Below are 22,319 nucleotides of genomic sequence, written 5' to 3'. Positions count from 1 at the left end.
ACGCCCGGCGCTCTCCTACATGTGTATTGTACCACTAAACCCCTAATATCCTCAGTACTGCCTCCAGAGTCTTCTTTTGGGCACATACCACTTCATTACATATGTGCCACTTTTTGAGCTCCCGGGTCACTATGGTATTAGAGGCCACAATCACTTGTACAGTTCCTTCTGTAATATGGATAGCGTATTTCAATAAATGTGCTGCTCCTAGGCCAGGTGTGGGTTTGCAGATGCCAAGAGGGCAGTGCATTAATTGTAATAGGGCGCACCGTCCCTGTTTGTGCCGTGCACCTGCTTAAATATATGCCATGGTGCAAACAAGGACAGTTTGCCACTTTGCCTTATCTCTAATACTGGCCCAGGTCTTTAGCTGGATTCTTATACTGAGCTGTAATATACACACATTGCCCATTTCAAAATGGCCGCCTCGTTTTACAAGTCGTGCACTTCAACTGCGCCGAAGCAGAAATGGAACACGGTACGCAAAGGCACCATGTTTTATAACGTTTCAGATACCCGATTTCTACCAAATAGCATTGGAGCGCTCTACACGAGCACCAGATTCCATTGCGCAGTCATTCACTTTTTATGTAGGCACGCAAAAATTAAATGACTTGCCCATTGTTATAGAATGTTGACACACCTCTTCCCAGGGTGGCAGTTATTGACGTTAGGTCATATTTTCTTTCCGTTTTAAGGAGACCGATGAACTCAAATCACATCCTTGAAACGTTTACGCCTTTAACTAAAGGTCCACCGTAAACGTTCAAACATGGCGGCCATCTTGAAAATAGGTTGTCTTCGGGTCAGATAGATCAACATCAGACCTGGCATGAGCCTACTAGGGTACACACTTGGAGGACGTCACTACTGGAACTTCCAACTACGACCAATCACAGCGATTTCGTCATAATTCGTATTGCGAGATCCTGGTTGCGCTAGTAGTGTCATCATCTAAGCATGTAGTCATTATGGTACGGCGTAAAGTTGCACGATACATTTGGATAATTGTCGACACGGTTCCTGTGACTCCCCCCAGCTAAACATGTCCTTGGGTTGGGCTCGCCACTGTCCTTTCGTAGAAGACAGCTTTAGCCGCTTCTCTTCGCAGAGCAATGTGTACGGTCTTGCAGCCTCTCCTGCGGCTGGCGGCGGCTACCAGCTACTGGCGGCCACCCTGAAGGGGAAAGTCTTCAGCTTCAGATACCAGGACCTGCGGCAGAAGATTCGACCTGTGGCCAGAGAGGCCACCTTCACCTACATCCCTGGTAGGTGCGCTGCGGCAGGCAGAACCTACATTGATGGTTCTGTCCATTGTAACTGATTGTTGGCAAACAAGTCAGTACGTGGACATGTATGGTGAAATAGGCAGTGAGGAATATTCTGCGGGTCAACAAATCTTAGTTCCCTCCAGCATGTTTTGGGTAAATGTGACAATTTTGTGAGTCCAGTCTAGGTGACTGATTGTTTCGCCCGAATATGCTACATCGGACGTGTGTTAGCAGAACTCCCAAGTTTTGGAAGTTTTTAGGAAAACTATTTAGCATGTTCAGTGAAATCAAAGGAAGTGATTCCTCCACTCCTTTGACAAAATGACAATACAGTAATAACAAGCATTTACAATGCAATGGTTTCGCCTTTGGAAAAGTTAGAGCTTTTGGCATTGTAAATGACAAAATTTGTATTTATGTGTTGGTTTTGTCATTTACATTGCCATTAGCTTAATCTCTCGCAATGTGAGACCTATTGTACCCTTCGGACGAGCTCAGCAGACAGCAATTACTACCACACACCCAGAGCCACACACACACACCCAGAGCCACACACACACCCAGAGCCACACACACACCCAGAGCCCCACACACACCCAGAGCCCCACACACACCCAGAGCCCCCCACACACCCAGAGCCCCCCACACACCCAGAGCCCCCCCCACACAGAGCCCCCCCACACACACACACACCCAGAGCCCCCCCCACACACACACACACCCACCCAGAGCCGCACACACCCACCCAGAGTCCCCCACACGCACACACGCCAGGCGAAAACTAAAAAGTATAACAAATGAAAATGCAGAAGGAATAGGCAATATACAAAATGTACAACCTCTTTTTACCAACTACTGTAGCAGAACCACAACAGTGCTAACCTAAACATTACAAAAAAAGTGCAGTCTATTCTACGGACTGAAAATCACTTTAAATGCTTTCGACTGTCACATGGAAAGAATATAAGAAGTGTGTACACAAAATCACAAATTGAAGGAAAGCAACGTTGGGCTGTTCTTTAAAAAAATATGGTAGGCTCCATGCATGCATCTGTGTTGTCTGCGGCCAATGTGTGTTGTAATAGCAGGGGATCATCGCTAAAAACGTACCCATCACGACATAAATAGGCCTACAAACTTCTAAAAAAAAAAACGGCCCTTATACTGATCTGTCAGACCAGCCAATCGGGCCAGTCCGATCCTTGTGGTCTGTGTACACGGATTGAGACTGGGCCAGGTGGCACTTGAACCTGGAGTCTCTGTCTGCAGGGTCACTGTTCTACCCGGGCCCCTGGCTTGATGGAGGCATCATGGACGGTGGGGCTTCCGGAAGTGGCAATCCATGAAATGGAAAGAAGGGCTGGCAGACTGTCAACAAGGGTGTGTGGGCAGTGATGTAGAAAGAGCTTCATGGGCACTAGTTTAAGGAAGAAAATGGGCCCCCTCACATACATTTGTAATAAAACATTGGCACTAATGGAGGTGAAGTTGACCCCTCATGCCCATTGGTCCTGGCGTAAATAAGCCCCTGCTGGTGTGCTCGGCTGCTCTGATGTGCACCCTTCCTGAACCGTGCGCTATTGGATACTATTTGCAGGAGCCTCTTCGTATTGGCTGGTGGTCAGCTAATCAGCCGTGCCGAACGGAATCTAGGCACTGCTCGGCGAGGGAGACCAGCCAGGCAGAAAGATGCTATTGCGTCTGAGCGTCTTGTGAGCACCATCACTGTACCAAGCGAGGACCACCGGAAGAGAGGTCCAGTGCCCCTTCGTCAACGGGTCTCACGCTTACAACTGCAGCTCTGCGGGGCTGATGGTAGCCAGCAGCTGCCACAACAGACACCAAGTCAAACAACTCCCTTTCTTTCCTGCTTCCCGCTTCAATGCGAAGTGGCCGCATTTGCTACCTTTTCATTGGGGTAGGACGGGCCCGCGGACAGCGGGAGGGGGGGCGGGCGAACGGGCTCACGGACAGCGGGAGGGGGGACGGGTTAACAGGCACACGGAGGCGAAACCTAAAAATTTAAAAACAAACAGACAACATGAGACGGGATAGACGAGACAGGATACACGCACAAACACAGCAACGAGACACACAAAGGGGAGACGACATAAGACGGGATACACGAGACTAAAAGACGAGCCAAAATAAATCTCAAATAAAAAAAATATCTGTTACAAGCATACTGTGCACACACAAACATTCACAACACTGAGCCAAATTATAAACAAAATGCTGCTTACCTGATCGAAAATAACAACAACTTCCTGGCAACGTAAATCTCGCTGACCACTCCGGCTAAAGGCACTTCCAAAAAAGACGAAAACATCACGGGAGAAAAAAAAAAACACGCCCACAGCCGCATGACGTGAGAAAAGGGGCAGGATGAGAAAAACCTCGCCGGAACGCCCGCGAATCGCCTCGGACCATGACGGACAGATCTCACTTCCAATGGCTAGCCTCCATTTATGGAGCTAGCCAATGGAAGTTAGAGGCGTGACAAAGGCACCAAAGTTTTCGCCTGCGCGAACGCTGCTGCGCAGCGGACGCCAGGCGAAACCTAATAGTTCCCTAAATATAAGCAGTGAAAGGGTATAACCCTTAAAATCTAAATCATGGTAAAGGGGATATGCTCCAGGGGAAGAACAAATAGAAGAAGGGGAAGGCAGGCCTTTAATTAAGAAGTAAGCACATGAAAGTGACAATTAAGCCAACCTATGTAAAGCAATGGGAGGGCTCTAAGCCCACTGTAAGTTTCTGGTATGGTCCGCAATAGGTCTTCCACAACCAGACAGCTCGCACTTTGTAGAGCTAAAAATCAGGACGGTGCGCCCAACGCTGAGGAACCACTGCTATGACACCAGTCGACCAACATTTAAGTAGTGCTACTGTTAGATGTAACTATGGGTGGCAAACTTTTCCCCCTATATTCAGAATTGTATTTGTTGAACGGAGGTATTGTGGCAATGTTGTTTATTTTCTCTCTTTCTTATTCTTTTCACTTCCTATTTTTTCCTGCAATATATTTAGTGTGCAATCCATCCTTCATTGTTGTTGGAAAAGTCGACCTTCATGTAATTTACCCTGCGTACATACTCTGGGTGCCCTATAAGGCCTTTGTTATATTGGCTCAGGCTGTCAACAATAAAATTATGTTGTGAAAAAATCAGGACTGTATGAGCTACTCGAGAATGGACGTAGAAAACTTCAGATCTCTGTTACCTAAAATGTATCTTAAGAATAACAGGCACAACACACAAAGCAAGTGTGCACAGCAGCACAGCTTTCAAGTTTCCCAGTTCCAAAAGTCAATAGCTCATCCCGGCCGTAAAGTGCCGCCCGTCAATAACTGTCAGCGTATTGCCCCCTGGCCTGCCCGCTCTGAGCCCTCCCCTCTCACATTCCTGGCACGTGCACCTGCACTGTCATGAATCTCCAGGCCACAGGGCCAGGCGTGCACACTGGCAGGGGCAGGCCTCTCTTCCGGACTTGCTCAGTGTGATGCATCATTCCCGGGACTGGAGGTGGTTCTACCCACAGGCCCACACAACTCAAACAAGCACTGGCAACGCCAAGACATTGCATTGTTTAGCATTTATTCAGTACAAGCATATTTATAATGCAAAACAATTACAAAAACACTAAAATAAAGTAATAGTAAAGGGGTGACCCAGGTACACCAGCCAGGCCCTGAAACTGCACTGCTTTTCATGCGGTTGTGCACACGGGGCCATGCGAAATGTGTCACAGAGTGCAAGACAACCAGTGTAGGAAGAGGGCTGAACAACTGCCCGATACTATATATGCTGTGGAGGGCAGGAGAAAAATGTGAATGACACTTGAACAGACCAATTGATGAACCGGGCTAAATAAAAGGCAGGTGTGTATATATGTATCTATTTGTTATGCTTGGGGGGGCGGCACAAAGTGACAAGGCAGATGGCGCCTAAAAAGCCGTACATGGTGAATGTGTCACACGTGCCAAATGCTGCATCTGTCTGGGAGGCAGGTGGGCAGGCCCATGCCTCCGGGCCGAAGTGCTGGGGATTCCAGGAGGAGGACCTCCTTTCAACAGTCCCTCGCCCCTGCCTGAGGCTGGCCAGGCCCAGTCCTTTTGCACCAGAGGGATTGCATGAAAGGCGACCCCTGCCCCTGGGCGTCACTACCACCACTCCTTTTAACAGCCCACCAGGGGCCACAGGGCAAAGCCTTAGTGTGTATAACGGGAGGTGGGTCCCCCCCCCCTCTTGGGGGGGGAGGGGGCGAGATACACTCTCCAGCCCCTCCACTCACTTCAAGTTTCACCTGGTCAGGTAGAGTCCAGGAAGGTCAACATTCCCACCCCGCCATCTTCCCCCAAGACCCATAGTCTGGAGAACGTACCCTCAAGGCCTCACTCCTATCCTGCAACTGGCCCCGCGCGAGGCAAACCCGCCCACCCCCATGTCCTCACATGGGCCAGGCCGAGCCTCGCGCATCCATGCACCCCTCCCTGCGTGCACTGCCAAGGGAGGCAGAGGCACACTGCCTCTGGCTGGAGGAGACACGTTCAGACCCGCCGGAGAGAGGGGCCGCGAGGCCTCGGCTTACAAGAGAAGCTCGTGCCCTGCGCACGCTGAACGGGGTGTTCGCAGGTGCGATACCAGGAAGTTGTTAAGGAAATGTAAAGCCTACGACGAAAAAAAAGCATTCATGGAGACCTGTGGTCAAATTGAACCTTGACCACAGGTGAGATGCAAAGGCTTATACACCTTGGTCAAGTGGAAGAGGCCCAAGACATGCCCGTCATGTGTGTGACACCTTCAAACAATTGGTCGTCGCGTTTTAGCCAAGTCTAACTCTTTGCATTCTGGGACTTGTAGTTTCGTGTCTCCAATCAGAAGTATTGCCCTCCAAGTCCCATGAAAAGTGTTGTTGTCTTTGTGATGTGGCGGCGCATCTTTTCAGCTGCGGGAGACCTCCCAGGTCGTTTAAAACACCACGAGACCAGACAGACAAATGCAAGAAACAATCTGAGGTAAATGTAGTCTCACTGTACATACTACATAGCCGTGCCACCGGGGACAGGCAAAGGAGAATAAAAAGTTGGCACACGTATGCTGAAAGAGCCATGTGAAAGGAGGTGTACCCCGAGACAGAACATGCACCTTTGAAAAGTGAGTACACGGTGAGCCTAAAACCGGCATTCTACTCTGGAGACACTTACTTGACACCCCTGCTGATGCAGTGGTTTTGCCGAAGCAAGGAACTCAGCATCCTCCGGGTCTGTCCTGGGGGGCACACTGCAGGCTCAGACGGGGGAGGGGGGGTCGGGCACGCTGCAGGTCAGTTCTGGGCTGCAGCTCTGTCCTGGGAGGTGGATGCAGCGATGGGGGCGCAGGGGACTCCAGGCACTCTTCTGGGGTCAATCTCCAGCCCCTCTCACAAGGGGGCGCGCTGCCTCGTTGTCATACTCCAGTCCCGGCCCTTGTCCGTCTCGGGGTTCACTCTCATTGGGAGGTGCACCCCAGTGTGTCCAGTGCAGGCTGCGATCACACGGTCTGTGCGCCCTGAGGAAGTTACAGGAACGCCTCGGTGACACAGCAAGACACGCTCCCAGCCGTGAGGCATGGACAGGAAGGCAGGGGAGGGGCCCCCGGCAGCAAATACCATCCGCACATCCTCCACAGGCAGAACCCACCAGCACCGAGGGGAGGGGCGTGGCTGGGGCTATGTCGGCACCTTCTCCCTCCCCCCCACTTCCCATCAATGCTCGGTTCGATGGGAATGCGAAGCCTCTGGTCCTGTACATCGGTACACGCCACATGGAAAGTGTCCCAGTCATTAGACATACCACAGTCTCCGTACAGAACCAGTAACGCGCCACTCTGTGCAGCGCCGGCACAGCCCAGCCTTACCACAGACACAGCCCATTTCACACTGTTCAAGGAGGGTCCCGGCCGCGCTGTGATTGGCTGACGTCACGGGGTGTCCCGGGCCGGCAGCCAATCACAGCGCGGCCTGGGAATGACGTCACGGGGGTGTCCCGGGCCGGCAGCCAATCGCAGCGCGGCCCGGGACAAAGGGGCGGGGCTTAAAAAAAGCACCAGAAACGCCCCCGAATCGCGTTTTCGAGAGAAAACGCGATTGACAGCCTCTGCCTCCCAATGGCTAGCCTCCATTTATGGAGCTAGCCAATGGAAGACAAGGCGGGACCAAAGCCCATATGTAGAGACAAAAGATTTCGGCTCCGCCCACCCACTGCTCACGCAGTGGGACGGTAGCCGAAACCTAAAAACGCTGTATGCTCACTATGGTTGAGCTGGTTTATTCAGTGGCTACATGGTTGTGGAGGCAGCGACAGCAGTGGCTCCGCCAAGTACAGCTCAACTCCAACTGTAAACTCCCCTTAACACATTCTAATGTCACGTGGCAACAAGTAACATTCCAACTAGACATGCAGTTCTATGCTAGACGATTTATACTCACACAGAGAACAAAGTCTCACATTAAAATATACAAGATACCATACTACAGACTGCATAGGTAAAGTCAGTGAAATTATTATAAAAACATAAATGCAATCTAATATATAATGATACAGAAACACTCATGGCTCACACAGATCTTGCTTGGAACAGTACTCAACAGGTCCAGACAACTTAAGAACCTCCCATTAATTGAGGGTATCTGCAGGAGTGGCATCATGCGGTGCAGGATGGCTTCCTGAACACTACATAGCCAGTAGCTGCTCATTATGCTGCAGAGATTTAAGGGTGTCATGCATGTAGTTCTGATTCTAGCCCTTTTGACCAAGTGTGATGTTTACTCTTTTGTGAGTGAGAGCTCAGCATGACAACCACATGTACATGTCTCACTCGCAATGAGTGAGACTTAAGGTCTCTCTACATTTGGATTTGGAGTTCTCTTTAAACCTTGGAGTACACCATGGAAGACATTAATCAGAATGTGCATAATAAAATAAATGAATCATGCAGTACAGAAAAAGTAACAGTTACAATTACAACCCTTGTATGAGTTAAATAGTTATGTGTAATTCATCAAGTGCACTTACCAGATAACCCTTTTTTAAGCTTCTTGTAAAATATGCTATTCCTTGTAATAGAATGTAGCTGTATCATATACAAAAACGCAGTGACCAGAGATTACTTTTTCATAGGGTGAGGTAGTCATGCGCTTCTGGCTTGTACATATCTGTCAATCTCTTACCTTAAAGATGCGGGTGAAGTCAGGCATTCAAGAGCGTGTTCCCTTAGGGTTAATGAGGAATTAACACTTTTCTGGAGGGTGATCTAAGATTGAAAATCTAGTAACATCTTCAAAGTCAATAGATCAATTTTGTTTGACAGGCAGGTGAATAGAAGTAAAAAGCGGGTTACATCTGCCAAATATGGGTGAGTTTACCGGTATGCTAGTGGACTTTAAACCACTTACAAATGACATTTTTCATCCACATGCTGAAGTTAGATGCCTAATTAGATTCTTATTTCTCTATGTTATGTATTTGTAAAGCACACTATCGCCAACAAGGGAATCCTGGTGTTGAGCAGGTGTGTGTGTGCACCTAGACCTGCCTAGGGTACAGTGGTCAATTGAAAAGCCAGGTCTTCAGCTTCTTGTGGACTTCAAGAATAAAGAAGGAGGCACTGATGTAGAGTAGGAAGTAATTCCACACTTTAGAAGCTATGCAAGAGAACACACATCCTCCTGCTCTGGTTCTGTGTATGTGAGGGATTTCAGTAGGAGTCCTGTGGAGCTGGGTGTCTGGGTGGTTGGTGGAAGGATATGTGACTTTTCAGGTAGTTGAGGTATAAGTTGCGTATGGCTGTAAGAAAACAGGGCATTTTGCAGATGTCCCCACCCCACTTTTTGCCCCCATTTGGCTGATTAGATGCTGGTCTTTGACTCTGACAGGGCACTAAGGCCAAGTTGTGGCTGCTGCCAATATGCAGTGGGGAGGGGGGTGTTGGCAGCAGTTGTGAGTGAATGAAAAAAATCTTACATGATCCTGCAGCCTCCTCACGCTTCTCCTGCTGCTCCCTCGCCCTTCTCCTGCTACTCCCTTGCCCTTCTCCTGCTACTCCCTTGCCCTTCTCCTGCTACTCCCTTGCCCTTCTCCTGCTACTCCCTTGCCCTTCTCCTGCTACTCCCTTGCCCTTCTCCTGCTACTCCGAGTCCCGATAGTCCCTGGGACAGACTCCCAAATCATTCCCGGTGCTACTCTCATATTATAAGAGCAGCTCTGGGATTGGCCTGAGCGGGATGCTTAGACTCCTTTCAGACACAGGGAATCTGGCTCATTTCTCCACCAGGCTGTAGAATACAGCCAGATTGAGAAACCTAAATGCGCATGTCTGTTTGGCCAACCAAACAGACATGCAATATTTTAAGTGCACAACCTCTCCTCCCTGTAACCCCAACCCTGCCCCTCCCTGCATGCACTGACTCAGAGCCAGCAGCTGAAAACTAAAACAATATTAAAATATCATTTTATTTTACAGCTGCTGTCTCTGAGCCAGTGGGCCACTGCTGAAGCCTGCTAACCAGTCTCCAATGCCTGTGCTCTCTCCCTAAAAGTGACATGTTTAATCGTCATCTCCAGTTGACAGAAACCATACCTCCTCCCCGCCCCCCCATGTAAGTCCCTGGTAAATGGTACTGTGGTTCCCAGGGCATGGGTGGTAAAGGGATGCTCATGGCCTGCAGCACTGGGTGTGCCATCCTGAGTGACCCAGGTAAACAGATGACAGCAGGCCTGCCATTGCAGACTGCAGGAACAGTGTTCTCTGCTACATTTTGACTTAGTCCTCACCATGTGGGACAGGGTCACGGCACTGCGTTTAAGTATGTCAGTCACCCCTAGAGAAGGTCTCTTGGGCCCGGGGGGCAAGGTGCAGCATTCCAAGAGTCTCTTTAGTGGCTTTACCATTAAAGTACACTATACGTGATAAGTGGTTCATAGGATAACATAGGACTTGCACCCAGGCACACCTGGGTTGCTAGCTCCATTATGGTACCACCTAACTATGTTGAGTTTGGTATCAAACAACATGCCTTCTCTCACCTGACGCAAATCTGGTGCCAAAGGGAAGGCTGGGTGCACCCACCTGGTTACCTTAGCTGACATGTGCGTTGGGTGGCTTGCCAGAGTTTTCCCACCACGGTTTGCTGCCAAGACAGGGTTCAGCCTCACTGATAGGCAGTGTGAGCACTCCAGGAATCAGAACAAAAGCTTTGGTTGAAAGGAGGTAACCCCCACAAGTGGGCTAGTGAAGTGACACATCAAAGTGATGAGCTTCAAATAGTACACCGCCTCTGATATGCATCTGGGCTGCCCCTCTGAGGAGGACAAAGCCCTCCCCTTGCCCCAAGCACACTTGGACTCTGGCAAGGTGGGAAATTGGGTATGCAGGAGGTCTACACCTCCAGGAAGACTGGCCACACCTCCAGGTTGAGGAGCCTGATCTGTACACCGAAAGTTGATTTCTGCCATTTTTAGGCAGGCAGAAATAGTGAGCTCTGGGTAGTAGTAATATAAGTTTATTGTAGTAATCAAATGATTATAATAAAAGGTATAAAACATCACAATCAGATCAAGTATCAGATAGTCTGCAAAAAGTTCTACAATCCTAATTTCTTAAAATCAATGTGTAAAAACAATTTGTTTAAATCTAGTCACAGATGGGTTCCAATTGGAGTACATGAGCAGTTTGCTTAAATCACAAAATTAATGCTTTTTAAGCCTGGTAAAAGAATTTCATTAGCATTATTATTGCAGTACTGTCCCTGACACTATCACAGTATCTAAAGCCTTGACAGTAGATCTTATTTTAGCCGTATAAAAAAATGATTGCAAATAATTTTTCTTAAATATGAGAGTTTCGGGCAATGCATAGAGTGTGCAGAAACATAGGATTTAAAATCCATGTATAAAAGCAATTTGCTTAAATCTAGATACAAAGGAGCTCACATCAGAGTATAAAAACAGTTTGTTTAATCACAAAGTTAATGCTTTATAAGCCTGGTCTAAGAGTTTCATTAGCATTATTATTGCACTATTGTCTCTGACACTGAAACAGTATTTAACAGCCTCCACAGTTGATCTTAATTTTACCTTATTAAAAATCGTTCACAAGTACTTTTTTCTTAAATACAAGAATTTGGGCAAATACATAAAACGTTCAGAAGGATTCTGTTGTGAGCCCACAAAGTTGACAAACCGGTTTTCTTTTAATGCTGGGTTCCATTTATCCTCTAATTCATAGATCGGGATGTAAAACAATCTGAACCTTAGAAATTTCATTTGAGCATTGCCTGGCATATTTGACCCTAGGTAGTCTTGGCTCTGCAAGTAAGATGTGTCAGAGACTAAGTCCATGTGATTGTATTGTTTAGCCTGTGCCAGGTCAGAATCCTTCTGTTTAAAAGTAAAAAAAAAATCCGGGCCGGTCGATTTAACTTTGCCAGTGACTCTAGGTTGTGTAATTTGTAAACTTCTGCGTTTGAAGATGATAAAACATTCGCATCTAAGTCCTTTAGATGAAGTTTTTCTAACTTCCTGATGGGTTAAGGATTTTAATGTTGATGGATTCACTCTTGCCCAGTCACAAAAGTAGTTCAAAGTGCTTCTGTAATGAAGTGATATTTAAGATTTTAGATTGAATTCAAGGCTGATGACACAGTGTGGAGTAGCTGTGCGGAGATGGAGGAGATTGCATACATGCTGCACTTATGTTTTATCAAGACTGGCAATGGCCTTGTGATTTTGCAATGGAGATGCATACAGCATATATGGAATACATTTCATATTTAATCCTTTCAATGTTGATTTGATTGTTCTGGCACCAAACAAGTTGGCGAATCTTATAACATATGTTGTGATCTTGGCTGATGTGAGCTTTCTGATGGCTAGATGGTTGGACCATGATATCTTGCTTCCAAATATCACCCAGAGATAATTGACCATTCAGTCGTAGCATCTCCTAGGATCCACACAGCAGGCTCAGATTTCTTTCAACGAAGGACACCAAGAAGACCTTTTCAGCAACAGTAAGGCTTGTACAAACAAAGGGAAGGATACCCTGGAGCTGTGGCAACACCGCTTGGAACTGTGTGATCGACATGCGTCCTGGGTGAAAACTTGGTACTCTCTGGCAGAGGGACCCCAAGCCAGAAGCACCCTCAGGCTCCCCTGGATTGGTGTGGACCAGTCCCTTACAAAGTGCAGGTGAAATGAGCAGCATCTAAAGAATCGCTGGCCTTCTGACCCTCCGAGGGATTGGCCGAAAGTGAATTGGTGAAGTACATTCTGGGAGTTGTTGTCTGAATTTCACCGAAGTTACAAGCCCCATCCCTTACTTCCCTAGACCGCAAGACATCCTAGTTCCTTTTCGTTACTTTTACCGCTACCAAGTCTTGTTAGTTACCAGTCTGGTAACTGACTCCTTAACTCGAGGCTACATCAAGAGGGCACTTCACAACACCTGCGACCAACGTCCGCAATGACCCCGCCCATGTGTATTTGCCTACCCTTTTTGGTGGCGTCATCCCTATGGTAAAAGCAGCTTGTACGCGACTCCCGTTTAAAGACCACTGACTGCCATGATATCCTCTGCACCTGTACTCCACAGCCCAGGTAAAATGTAACTGACTTTTGGACCCTGGGACCGCAAGTACCTTTACACTTGAAGGGTACGATGTAACTCAACCCCTAAGTGACATATTGTCGCTAACAGATTTTTCTATTGACCGCAATGTTAAATGCATTTCTTTTTTAATGTTTTGAAAAATCCATGACCCGATTATGTGTATGCTTTTTAGTTTGTTTTGGTGTCTAGATTTACATAAAAATATACTCTATTTTTATAAATTGGTGTTCGATTTTTCTTGAGTCTTGTTAATTACTTATGCGCCCTTATGGTACTGTAAAATACTTAACACATGTTCCTCCTAGAATGCCTGACTGATCTTTGCCACACTACCAGGACTGAGCAAATGATTATTGTTTTAATTCCAAAGGTTATCTTTGAGACATTGTGATAATATTGCATGCTAAACTCACCCATACCACATAATATTCCAGTTTTTTACAATGGCCTTGAGTGTGTGTGTGTGTGTGTGTGTGTGTGTGAAAAATTTGAAATGAGCACATTTGTGTATTGGGAGCCAGTGGGGCTTCCTGACTTGAGCTGTGATGTGAGTTCTGTGTGGGAGGGTGTAGCAATCCCTATGGTAAATAAAGCAAGAAAACTATTCTGTTTTCTCTTTCAGTTGATGCAGAGATCGTGTCTATTGACAATTTCAACAAGTCTCCCCCGAAGAGAGGCCTGGTGGTGGGAATAACGTTCATTAAGGTATGTTTTTGTGCCCTCTCATACCATATTTGTTTGCTGCAAAGTAGCAAGAGCCCCATTGTCTCACATACCACAGCACTTTGCCTTCAGGCAGAGGACAGCAGTTGCAGCTGGTCGGTGGGGTTTGTGTGAAATGTTGCATGTAACAGAAAACTGGTCTTCGGTGAGCGCTAGAGAGGGATTCTTTTTTCCTCTCTGTAGCTTCGGATTCCTTTCGCTGACTTGGGGCTTCCATTTTAGCAAGATGGGCAGCTGCAGGGTAGGCCAGATGAGCCTCTGCAGGCTTTTAGGGATAGTCCTAACCTTAACCCCTTCGGCACTGCGCAAATTCTCCCGCTGTGCGGGAGAATTAATAAGTGGGCGGGATTCGGACGGCCCCTGATCGTCCTTAGCACACGCCCACCGTGACGTCCGACGGCCTTCCCGAGCACCGAAGAGGTTAAGAAGCTTGCGTCATAGCATTCCAAGTTAAAAAAGTTCCACACCAGGATCTCTTTAGAACTGATGCAATGTAGATTTTTCCAGAGCTGCAGTAGGGATCCTGCTGGCCGATCTAGTCCATAGAATTGGAGCAGTATCTCACTACTTGTAAGTGCCAGTGCATTTTAGAAGTATGAAATTCACTTCAGAGAGGATTCTGGGCAGAAATGCCCTTGCCTTCTTTTCAAAATGCATGGTAGGGTCCGTCCCTAAGTGACACCAGACATCTACAATCTACAGGTGTCTGCTCTGGCTGGGAAGTTTGTGTATTCCGCTTGTGCAGGACCAGCTGCAAAAAGAAGGGATGCCCAAATGGGTGATGGCACTCTACATGTGTGCTGTTCTTTTGCGATGGGCAGCTATTTTCCATCTTGCAGTGACTGTTTCTTAGTAGAAAAATGTTTGCGAATATCTGAAGATAACTGTAAGGAGAGGTGTCACAAACGTGATTGTGAACAATTTTGCGTATCCACTTGTTTCAAAGTTTGCCTCAACTTTTGCAAAAACTACCTACAGAATGTTTGCAAACACTAACCTTCATTAACAAAAATTAAAAAATGAAGGTGTCTCATCTGCCACAGGTCACTGGACTTCATTTACAAGGCAAGATCATTAGAGATTGCTAGAGGTGCAGGGACATCCCATCACAAACTATACTTTGCTGCCACCATCAATGCTCTGGACAAAGCGGTTGAGAGGGGCTTGCCTCAGAAACTGCCTGAAGGAGACTTGTAAACTGGTGGGCTTTGCGCAGAGGGGTAACACTGGAATTTCAAGAATGGGAGAAGTAACAGATGAGGGTGGCTTACATTTTTTTAAAAATCAGCAAGAAGAACATGAATTGGTTCAAACTGGTTCAAACTCGGGCATATAGATTATACTCCGCTTAGAAATGCTCACAAAACAGAGAACATAGACCAGACAACAAAAACAAATGCAACCCCATTAGAAAGTAGAGTAGTCCTACAGGACAAGTTTTGACAAAGGGTGGTATCACGCATATACAAAACTCTTATTAATAGCAAGTCAGACTGTCTGGCAACCTGAGAGGAGCATAGGAAAACAAATTGGGCCCACTAGAGTGGGACACATCGTCAGGCATACAAAAGAAGTAGCAATAAAAGCAAGATTAAGACCGCTACAGCTTAAAATATTATCCAGAGTGTACCATAACAGAAGTTGAAGCCACAAAATGGGTAGGGTACAGATCACTAACACAAATAAAATGTAACTTGGATGAGTACACTTTGATGCACAATGGGATGTCGGGTGTTCTTTGCGATCTGGAAGGTATAACTAATACAATATACTCCATACTAGAATTTGAGAGACATACGACTCCTCAGTTTGTCATATTGGTTATTCAGAACAATGTAGGCTTACCAAGCATCAAATCCTGCTCTCTGCACTGGGATTCATCATAGGAAAAAGAGACATAGCCAGAGAGCGGTAGTACCAACAACCCTCAACGAAGAGAAGTTGACAAGAAGGCATGAGAATGTGCTTGGCAGCAGAAAATGTGTATATGAAAGTAGGGGAAAAGTAGATGGCATGTCCACTACAGCTTTGTGGATGATGAAGAGACCCAGTCAGAAGGAAGTGAACATGGGTTCACAAGTAGCAGAGCGTAATAAATGTACACGTGATAGCAAAACTTTATATAAATATTGGTAATGTGAACCTAGTCTGCCCTGTGTTTGATGCAGGGTCACCAGTATGTGCCTGCTGAAATGCTAACCTTTTCTTCCTGATTGCAGTTTTGTTTTCTTTAGGAAAAAAATAATAAAAACCGTGACAAAAAATAAACAAGCATTTACAATGCAATGGTCTTGGCATTATTAAAGGTAGAGCTATTGGCATTGCTCATGACATTTTTTTAAAATAAAAAAATAAAATAATAAATAAATGGTATTGTCATTTACTATGGCAATAGGTGAGCATTAGAGAGTAGTAGAGAGTATTTGCGGACACAGAGCCGCGCACACACACACAGACAGAGCCGCGCACACACACACACACACACACACACACAGACAGAGCCGCGCACACACACACACACAGACAGAGCCGCGCACACACACACAGAGCCACGCACACACACACACACACACACACACACACACAATAGGTGAGCATTAGAGAGTAGTAGAGAGTATTTGCGGACACAGAGCCGCGCACACACACACAGACAGAGCCGCGCACACACACACACACACACACAGACAGAGCCGCGCACACACACACACACAGACAGAGCCGCGCACACACACACAGAGCCACGCACACACACACACACACACACACACACACACACACACACACACACACACACACACACACACACACACACAGTGCCACGCACACACACACACACACACAGAGGACAAAAGGACTGGCTAAGAAAATAATGTTTAGTGCCTCTTTTCTCTCCTGGTCTTGCACAGGTAGAACAAGTCGAACGCGACTTGTATTAATGACCACACAGGATTTTTGCAGCAGAGATAAAGGCTTTACTGGTACCCAGCACGTAGCAGCTACTGGCTGATCATTGTCTGCGGGGTTATGGTTTCAGATGCTAATACCTGCACTGGAACAATAATCACAACAATCAATTAAAGAGAGCCTTTCAAGCGAGCAAAGGGACATTACAGAAACTCGAATGAGACAGAGAGAAATTTGAATGTTTGCTTGCAGGCAGCTGCAAAGGACAGATGGCCTGGGCCCCTGCACCGTGAAGCTATGTCACCAGGAACGCTTCAAAAGAAATGCAAAAGAGATTAGGCGGGTGGCAGCGGCTGATAGCAGGGGCACGCAGAGCGAGCACTACAATCAAATCTGGGGACAGCAGCCCTGATCAAGAAGGGCCCATGGGAGGCCAACGTGCATATTCTGGGGCCCGAGGGCTATTTTTAGGTCTCGCGACCTATCAATGCGCGCAAGCGCATTGAGCGGAGCGAGAATTCATGTCTCGAAAATCCTCGTCAAACCAAGGGCTTCGTTCCTGCGGTTTTCTTGAAGTTCACGTGAATCACGTGACCAAACAAGCACGGCATTCCCGGCCGCACAGCACATCAAAGGGCTTCTCCTCCCCTAATTATTCATGGCCGGCCGTAGGCCGGCCGTACTTTCAGTTTCCCGGCCGCTCTGCATTCCCGGCCGCACAGCACATCAAAGGGCTTCTCCTCCCCTAATTATTCAGGGCCGGCCGCAGGCCGGCCGTACTTTCAGTTTCCCGGCCGCTCTGCATTATCAGGTATGTGTTGTTTTTCACTTGTGTTGTTTTTCACTTTGTCTCCGTACAATCTCTCTGTGTCTACCTCTTCCCTCCCCTCTTGTTGTAATTTCTGTTTCTTTCTTGCTGTTACTTGGTGTCTATAATTTGTTTAACAAGTATTGTTGCATTTGTTTTGCTTTGTACGTTTCTTCTAGTCCAACACAACTAGTTTTATCACTGAGGGCATTTCCAGAACTTTAAAGAAGGAACACTCGCTGCTTCGATCCCGTGCCCCGCAGTGTCTGCTCGGACTTTGGGTCCCCCTCCAAACCTCTTCGACGTCCTGACATCTGCCCTTTGACCAACGTCTCTTCCAGCCTTTCACCCTTTGTATTTGCCCCTTCCAACCACTTACACTCCAGTGTGACTCTCGTGCCTCAGGTCGTTCATTCTCCGGCTCCCCTTTTAAAATCTGCCCCTTCCGTCTCGGGCTCTTTGTTACCTGCCGGTTTGTCACATACCCTCTCGTGTCTGCCCCTCCACGAACCCCGTCTGATACCTGTGCCCCCCGCTCTTTCTTTACTCACACCTCTAGGGTACCGCTCGGCCTCATTTCTCTCTTGCCCCTGATATAAATACACCCGCCCCGCAGCCTTCGGGAATGTCGGGAATTTGCCCCTTCCAACCACTGTGCGCGCGCAGCTGACTTGTTTGCCAAATTTATTTGCATTCCTCTTCACACTGTTTAGCTCACAGAGGCACGCGGTAAAAATTCACAACAATATCGGATGCTATCCCATGATAAATCCCCCCATTCAGCATCCACTAATCATCGTTTTGTCCTCCTCCGGGCGTTGGGAATGCTGCTCGGTTCTTCACTTGTGCCAACGACTGCATTTTCATGTACTAATTACTTTCTGTTAAAAAGAGGTCCTTTGTGTATTCGTATTTTTAAATTTGATCGTTTTTGTAGCCTTACAAATGATTTACAAATACCCATTCAGAGGCGTGAGCACAAATCTGCAGAGAGAAAGGAAACAAACAGGACACATTTTTAAGGATAGACTGACTGGTTGCCAGAAGAACAATATGTATGACGCCTTTACGTTCCGACCACAAGAGACAAAGTTAGTGCTGCGCTGTATGTTGAATAAATATTCTGGGTTGGATGCTTGGGGGTTATTGCATATACTTGTTTCTTTTGTTCCAGTTTTAGAAGCATGTCCATCAATACATAAAGAAGGGCAAGGGAGTGTAAGCCTAAATAGGAGCATAATTGCAGTCTGCTTCTGTGTCAGCCCCACTTACTTTGCTGCATTTTTATTATTTTGAATACTTTGTTGCTCAGCCATATGTTGCGCACAGAATGAAAAACTGGGCCATAACCACAACAAGCACTGGCGTTGCCAATAGGTTTTGCATTTGGAAAGTTGGAGATATTGGTTTTGTAAATGACATTTTATATTTATATATTGTTATTGACAATGCCAATAACGATATATAAATATAAAATGTCATTTACAAAACCAATAGCTTCAACTTTCCTACTGCGAGACCTATTGGCAACACCAGTGCTTGTTTTTACTGAAAATGAATGATTAAAAAAGTGCCAGGACAGAGGCATGGAATTCAGAAATGCATTCAAAAGAGTATATGCAGGAAAAATACAATCAAAATTATATAGTGCTTCTCCCTCTGACAAGGTGCTGAAACTCAGTTTTCTGCACCAAAAACACTATTCAATTGTACCGACGGCTTGCTAGAGCCACGTTCAAAGCACCTGCCTTGGAACGATAAATAAATCCTGCGCCACGCTGAGTATGTTGAAGAAGAAAAAAAAAATGTAATATCGTGCAAATCTTGTGAAAATTTGAATATAACATGTCGGGAAACCTGTGCTCTGAGAAGCCCCTACATGTTTTAAAAATCAAAGTAACTGCGTGATGTACGTGAAGGCGGCCCCTTAGTAATTACATTTAGAACAAGCATAACGCTACATGTTTTATTCTGACTACACCAGCCCAGCAGTTACCTCAAAGGAACCACTATTACAGCAGTTCCTCTGAAGGTACTAAATGTTTAGTGGAAGGTCACCCGCCAAACCTTTTCTTTTTCAAAAGAAAAACTTGATGACAGGTGGACCCCATGCCCTGGGAGTTCTTTCCCTTGGTGTGCAGATCATTAATGTTTTTCTGTTCGTCTGCATCAGGGCATTGGGCGGTCGACCCTTAAAAAGGCGGGTAGTGCATCCCTTGCTCTGCCAGCCAGCACTCCCTCAGGCCATCTAGGAAACTTTCAGACGAGAGGGTCAAAGGGGACACTGTTGAGGACAGGCTCCAGTTCGTTTGATTCTTCATGGGGCGTGCGGACTGAGTTTGGCAGACAGGGCGCTCCATCACATTTCTGACTGAGAACCCTGTCTGCCAAACTCGAAACCTGCCCCTGAGTGTCTTTGTGCATGGTTCAGCCCGCCGGGTACACAATGGTGGTTTATACGCACGAGGCTGGAGTTATTGAGGTCAGGAAGCCACTGCTTTGTGGCTCTAGGCTCATCGATAGTGTCCAGGCGGGATGTAATCTCCTTTGTACAAGATTTCGATAACATGTTAGGTTTTAAAAGCTCAGGAATTTATTTGGCATGAACAATAACCATTGTTGCCTCTGTTCCCTTCAGATGCAATAAAGCACGGTTCTTGGATGTACTCATGTTGCCTTGCCTGCAGGCAGGTTTTCAGGCACCGCGGCATTTCTGTCGTTATTTACATATCTTTTCCCTGCAAATGTCTCTTCTACGGACTGTGGCATTCAGTGCTCGCGTCGAAGTTTGACAATTGGTGACCATGCGGACCCCGGCTTTAATGTCGTACCTTCCTTTCCAGTGAAAGCTTTTGTTTGCGGTTGTGCGGATTAAATCATACAGATAAAGCATTTTCCCAATAATGTATTCCCCAGTCTACGGCCATTTTGCCCTGCATCGTGTACACTCCAGATCGCGATATACATGTCTATAAAGCAAGGCTGCTCGGGTGAACCTGAAACTGTCGGCCATCGAGGGGAGACCACTTCGTCATCAGGGGGAGCTGCAACACGTGTGGTTGAATTTAATTTGGTCATTACGTGTTACAGGTAATTTCATATGTGCAGTGGACGAGGGGAGACAGCACCGAGCTCTTCGACAAGCAAGCACTGGTCCGGGAGCGCAGTTTGGTGCGAGGTGAGTTTAGTGCCAGGAGTCCTTTCCCTACAGAGCGCAACAGGGCCGAGATTTCAAAAGGCTGCATGGCAGGAAAAGACAAGAAAAACTGGCGTGGCGGGGGAGCACCAAGAACACCATGCTTACATCCAGGCAAAGTCAGGGCACGCCGGGAGAGACGTCCCGAGAGCGCCTGACCAGGTACTACCAAGATTATATAGCGCTAACACGACCCGAACGTAAGGAGCGCTTACATGAGCCCAGTTTTTACAAACCACCAAAAGGCACGGGAGAGCGGAGCTTTGCCCAGAAACACCGGACGGGAACGATGGAGCTCGGGTCGCTGTGCCGGTCCCTCCGAAAAGCAAAGTACGCCGGCCGCTCTGAAGCGACGCCACTAGCCAGGGGGTGTGGACGGAGGGGGGCGGGAGGGGAGGCCCAGCGACGCGGGCGCATCCCTGCTATCCCGAACGCTGCAAGGGAAGTGACATGGGGGGGAAGAGTAGCAGTGTTTCTCTAAGCAGTTACCCTCTGTTTCTGCTGCCCGTGTTTCCCCATTGACTGGACTACATACATGAAGCGGTTTGAGAAAGGAGGCAGCATCGCGGGCACCATCCCGGCATCCCTGGGGAACTGAACGGAATCCTGTTAAGTGCCACCATGTTTCTCCGAGGCGAGGCAGGAATGCCTCAGAGAACGCATCGTCATTTTTAGATTCGGGGGCGTGGTTTTCTTTCTCTCCTCTTCCCATTGGCTGGAAGGTAAAATTCCAGCCAATGGGAAGAGGAGAAAAAGTAAATAGAAAGAAGCTTAAAAAAATGCCCCCGAATCTGAAAAAGACGGGGCTTGAACCGAGTGACGCCCCTCTCCTCCAGTGGCTGGCCAGCATTTACTAGGCCAGCCAATGGAGAAGAGGGGCGGGTTCCAAGCCCCCTCTAAGAAACATTAAATCTTCGGGCTCCGCCCACACTGCTTACGCAGTGCGACTGAGTCCTCGACCTAAAAAGGGTAACCACACAGGCAACAGACGGTGGGCAGAAGGGGCTGGGGAGGCAAAGGGGCAACAGAGGGCCTGTGGGTGTAGGGCAGGAAGCTGACAACAGAGGGCAGGTGGGGCGCTGGGGAAGCAAATGGACAACCGAGGGCAGGCGGGGGTAGGGCAGGAAGCTGACAACCGAGAGCAGGTGGGGCGCTGGGGAAGCAAATAGACAATGAATGGCGGGCGGGAGGTGATGGGTAAGCAAGCTAACAATGAAGGGCTGGTGGGTGTGGCTAGAGTAGCAAGCAAGCATGCTGACAATGGAGGGAAAGCAGGAGGGGATGAGAATGCAAGCCTACAATGAAGGATGGGCTGCAGAAATGCAGAGGACAGGTGGGAGGGGATGGTAAAGCACACCGACAACCGAGGACAGGCAGGCCTCCGCGTTTTAGGGAAACAGACAACAGAGGGCGGGTGGTATAGTCTGGAAAAGCAAACAGTCAATCAGGGTGCAAGGGTGGGTTTGGGGAGCAAATGGACAAGGTGGTTATGGTGACACAAAAGCAGCAAGCGAAGGTGGGCAGGTAGTAAGCAAGATTGGGAACTGGGGGAGGGTGAGAAAGAGGAACACATAATGGAGAAAAATACACAAGAGAGACAGCTGGAAACATGCACACTATTTGAGTGTTTAAGCAAAAAAGAAAAAAGTAGCACCTGCAGAGTGAGCAGGTAGAAGGATACAAGCAATGCGCTCATGCTCTGCAGAATGAGCAGTAGAAGGATACAAGTAATGCATTCATGCTCCAGGGAAAAGCAAAATACAAGAAGA

The 22,319-nt window shown here is 47.5% G+C and overlaps 1 protein-coding gene across 1 annotated transcript in view; it reads left to right on the top strand.

The window, feature by feature from the left end:
- The first annotated feature begins 502 nt into the window (after positions 1 to 502).
- The window catches only part of KPTN (kaptin, actin binding protein), a 226,918-nt gene continuing 205,101 nt past the window's right edge, over positions 503 to 22,319 (top strand). The window contains exons 1-2 of the mRNA XM_078661083.1: positions 503 to 1,268; positions 13,542 to 13,624. Of these exons, the coding sequence (XP_078517209.1) occupies positions 1,046 to 1,268; positions 13,542 to 13,624 (306 nt within the window). The 5' untranslated portion in view covers positions 503 to 1,045. The remainder of the gene's footprint in view (positions 1,269 to 13,541; positions 13,625 to 22,319) is intronic.

Source organism: Lissotriton helveticus, chromosome 9, assembly GCF_964261635.1.
Source record: "Lissotriton helveticus chromosome 9, aLisHel1.1, whole genome shotgun sequence".
NCBI lineage: Eukaryota > Metazoa > Chordata > Amphibia > Caudata > Salamandridae > Lissotriton > Lissotriton helveticus.
Note: the sequence above shows the minus strand (reverse complement) of the source record. Positions and strands in the feature narration are given on the sequence as shown.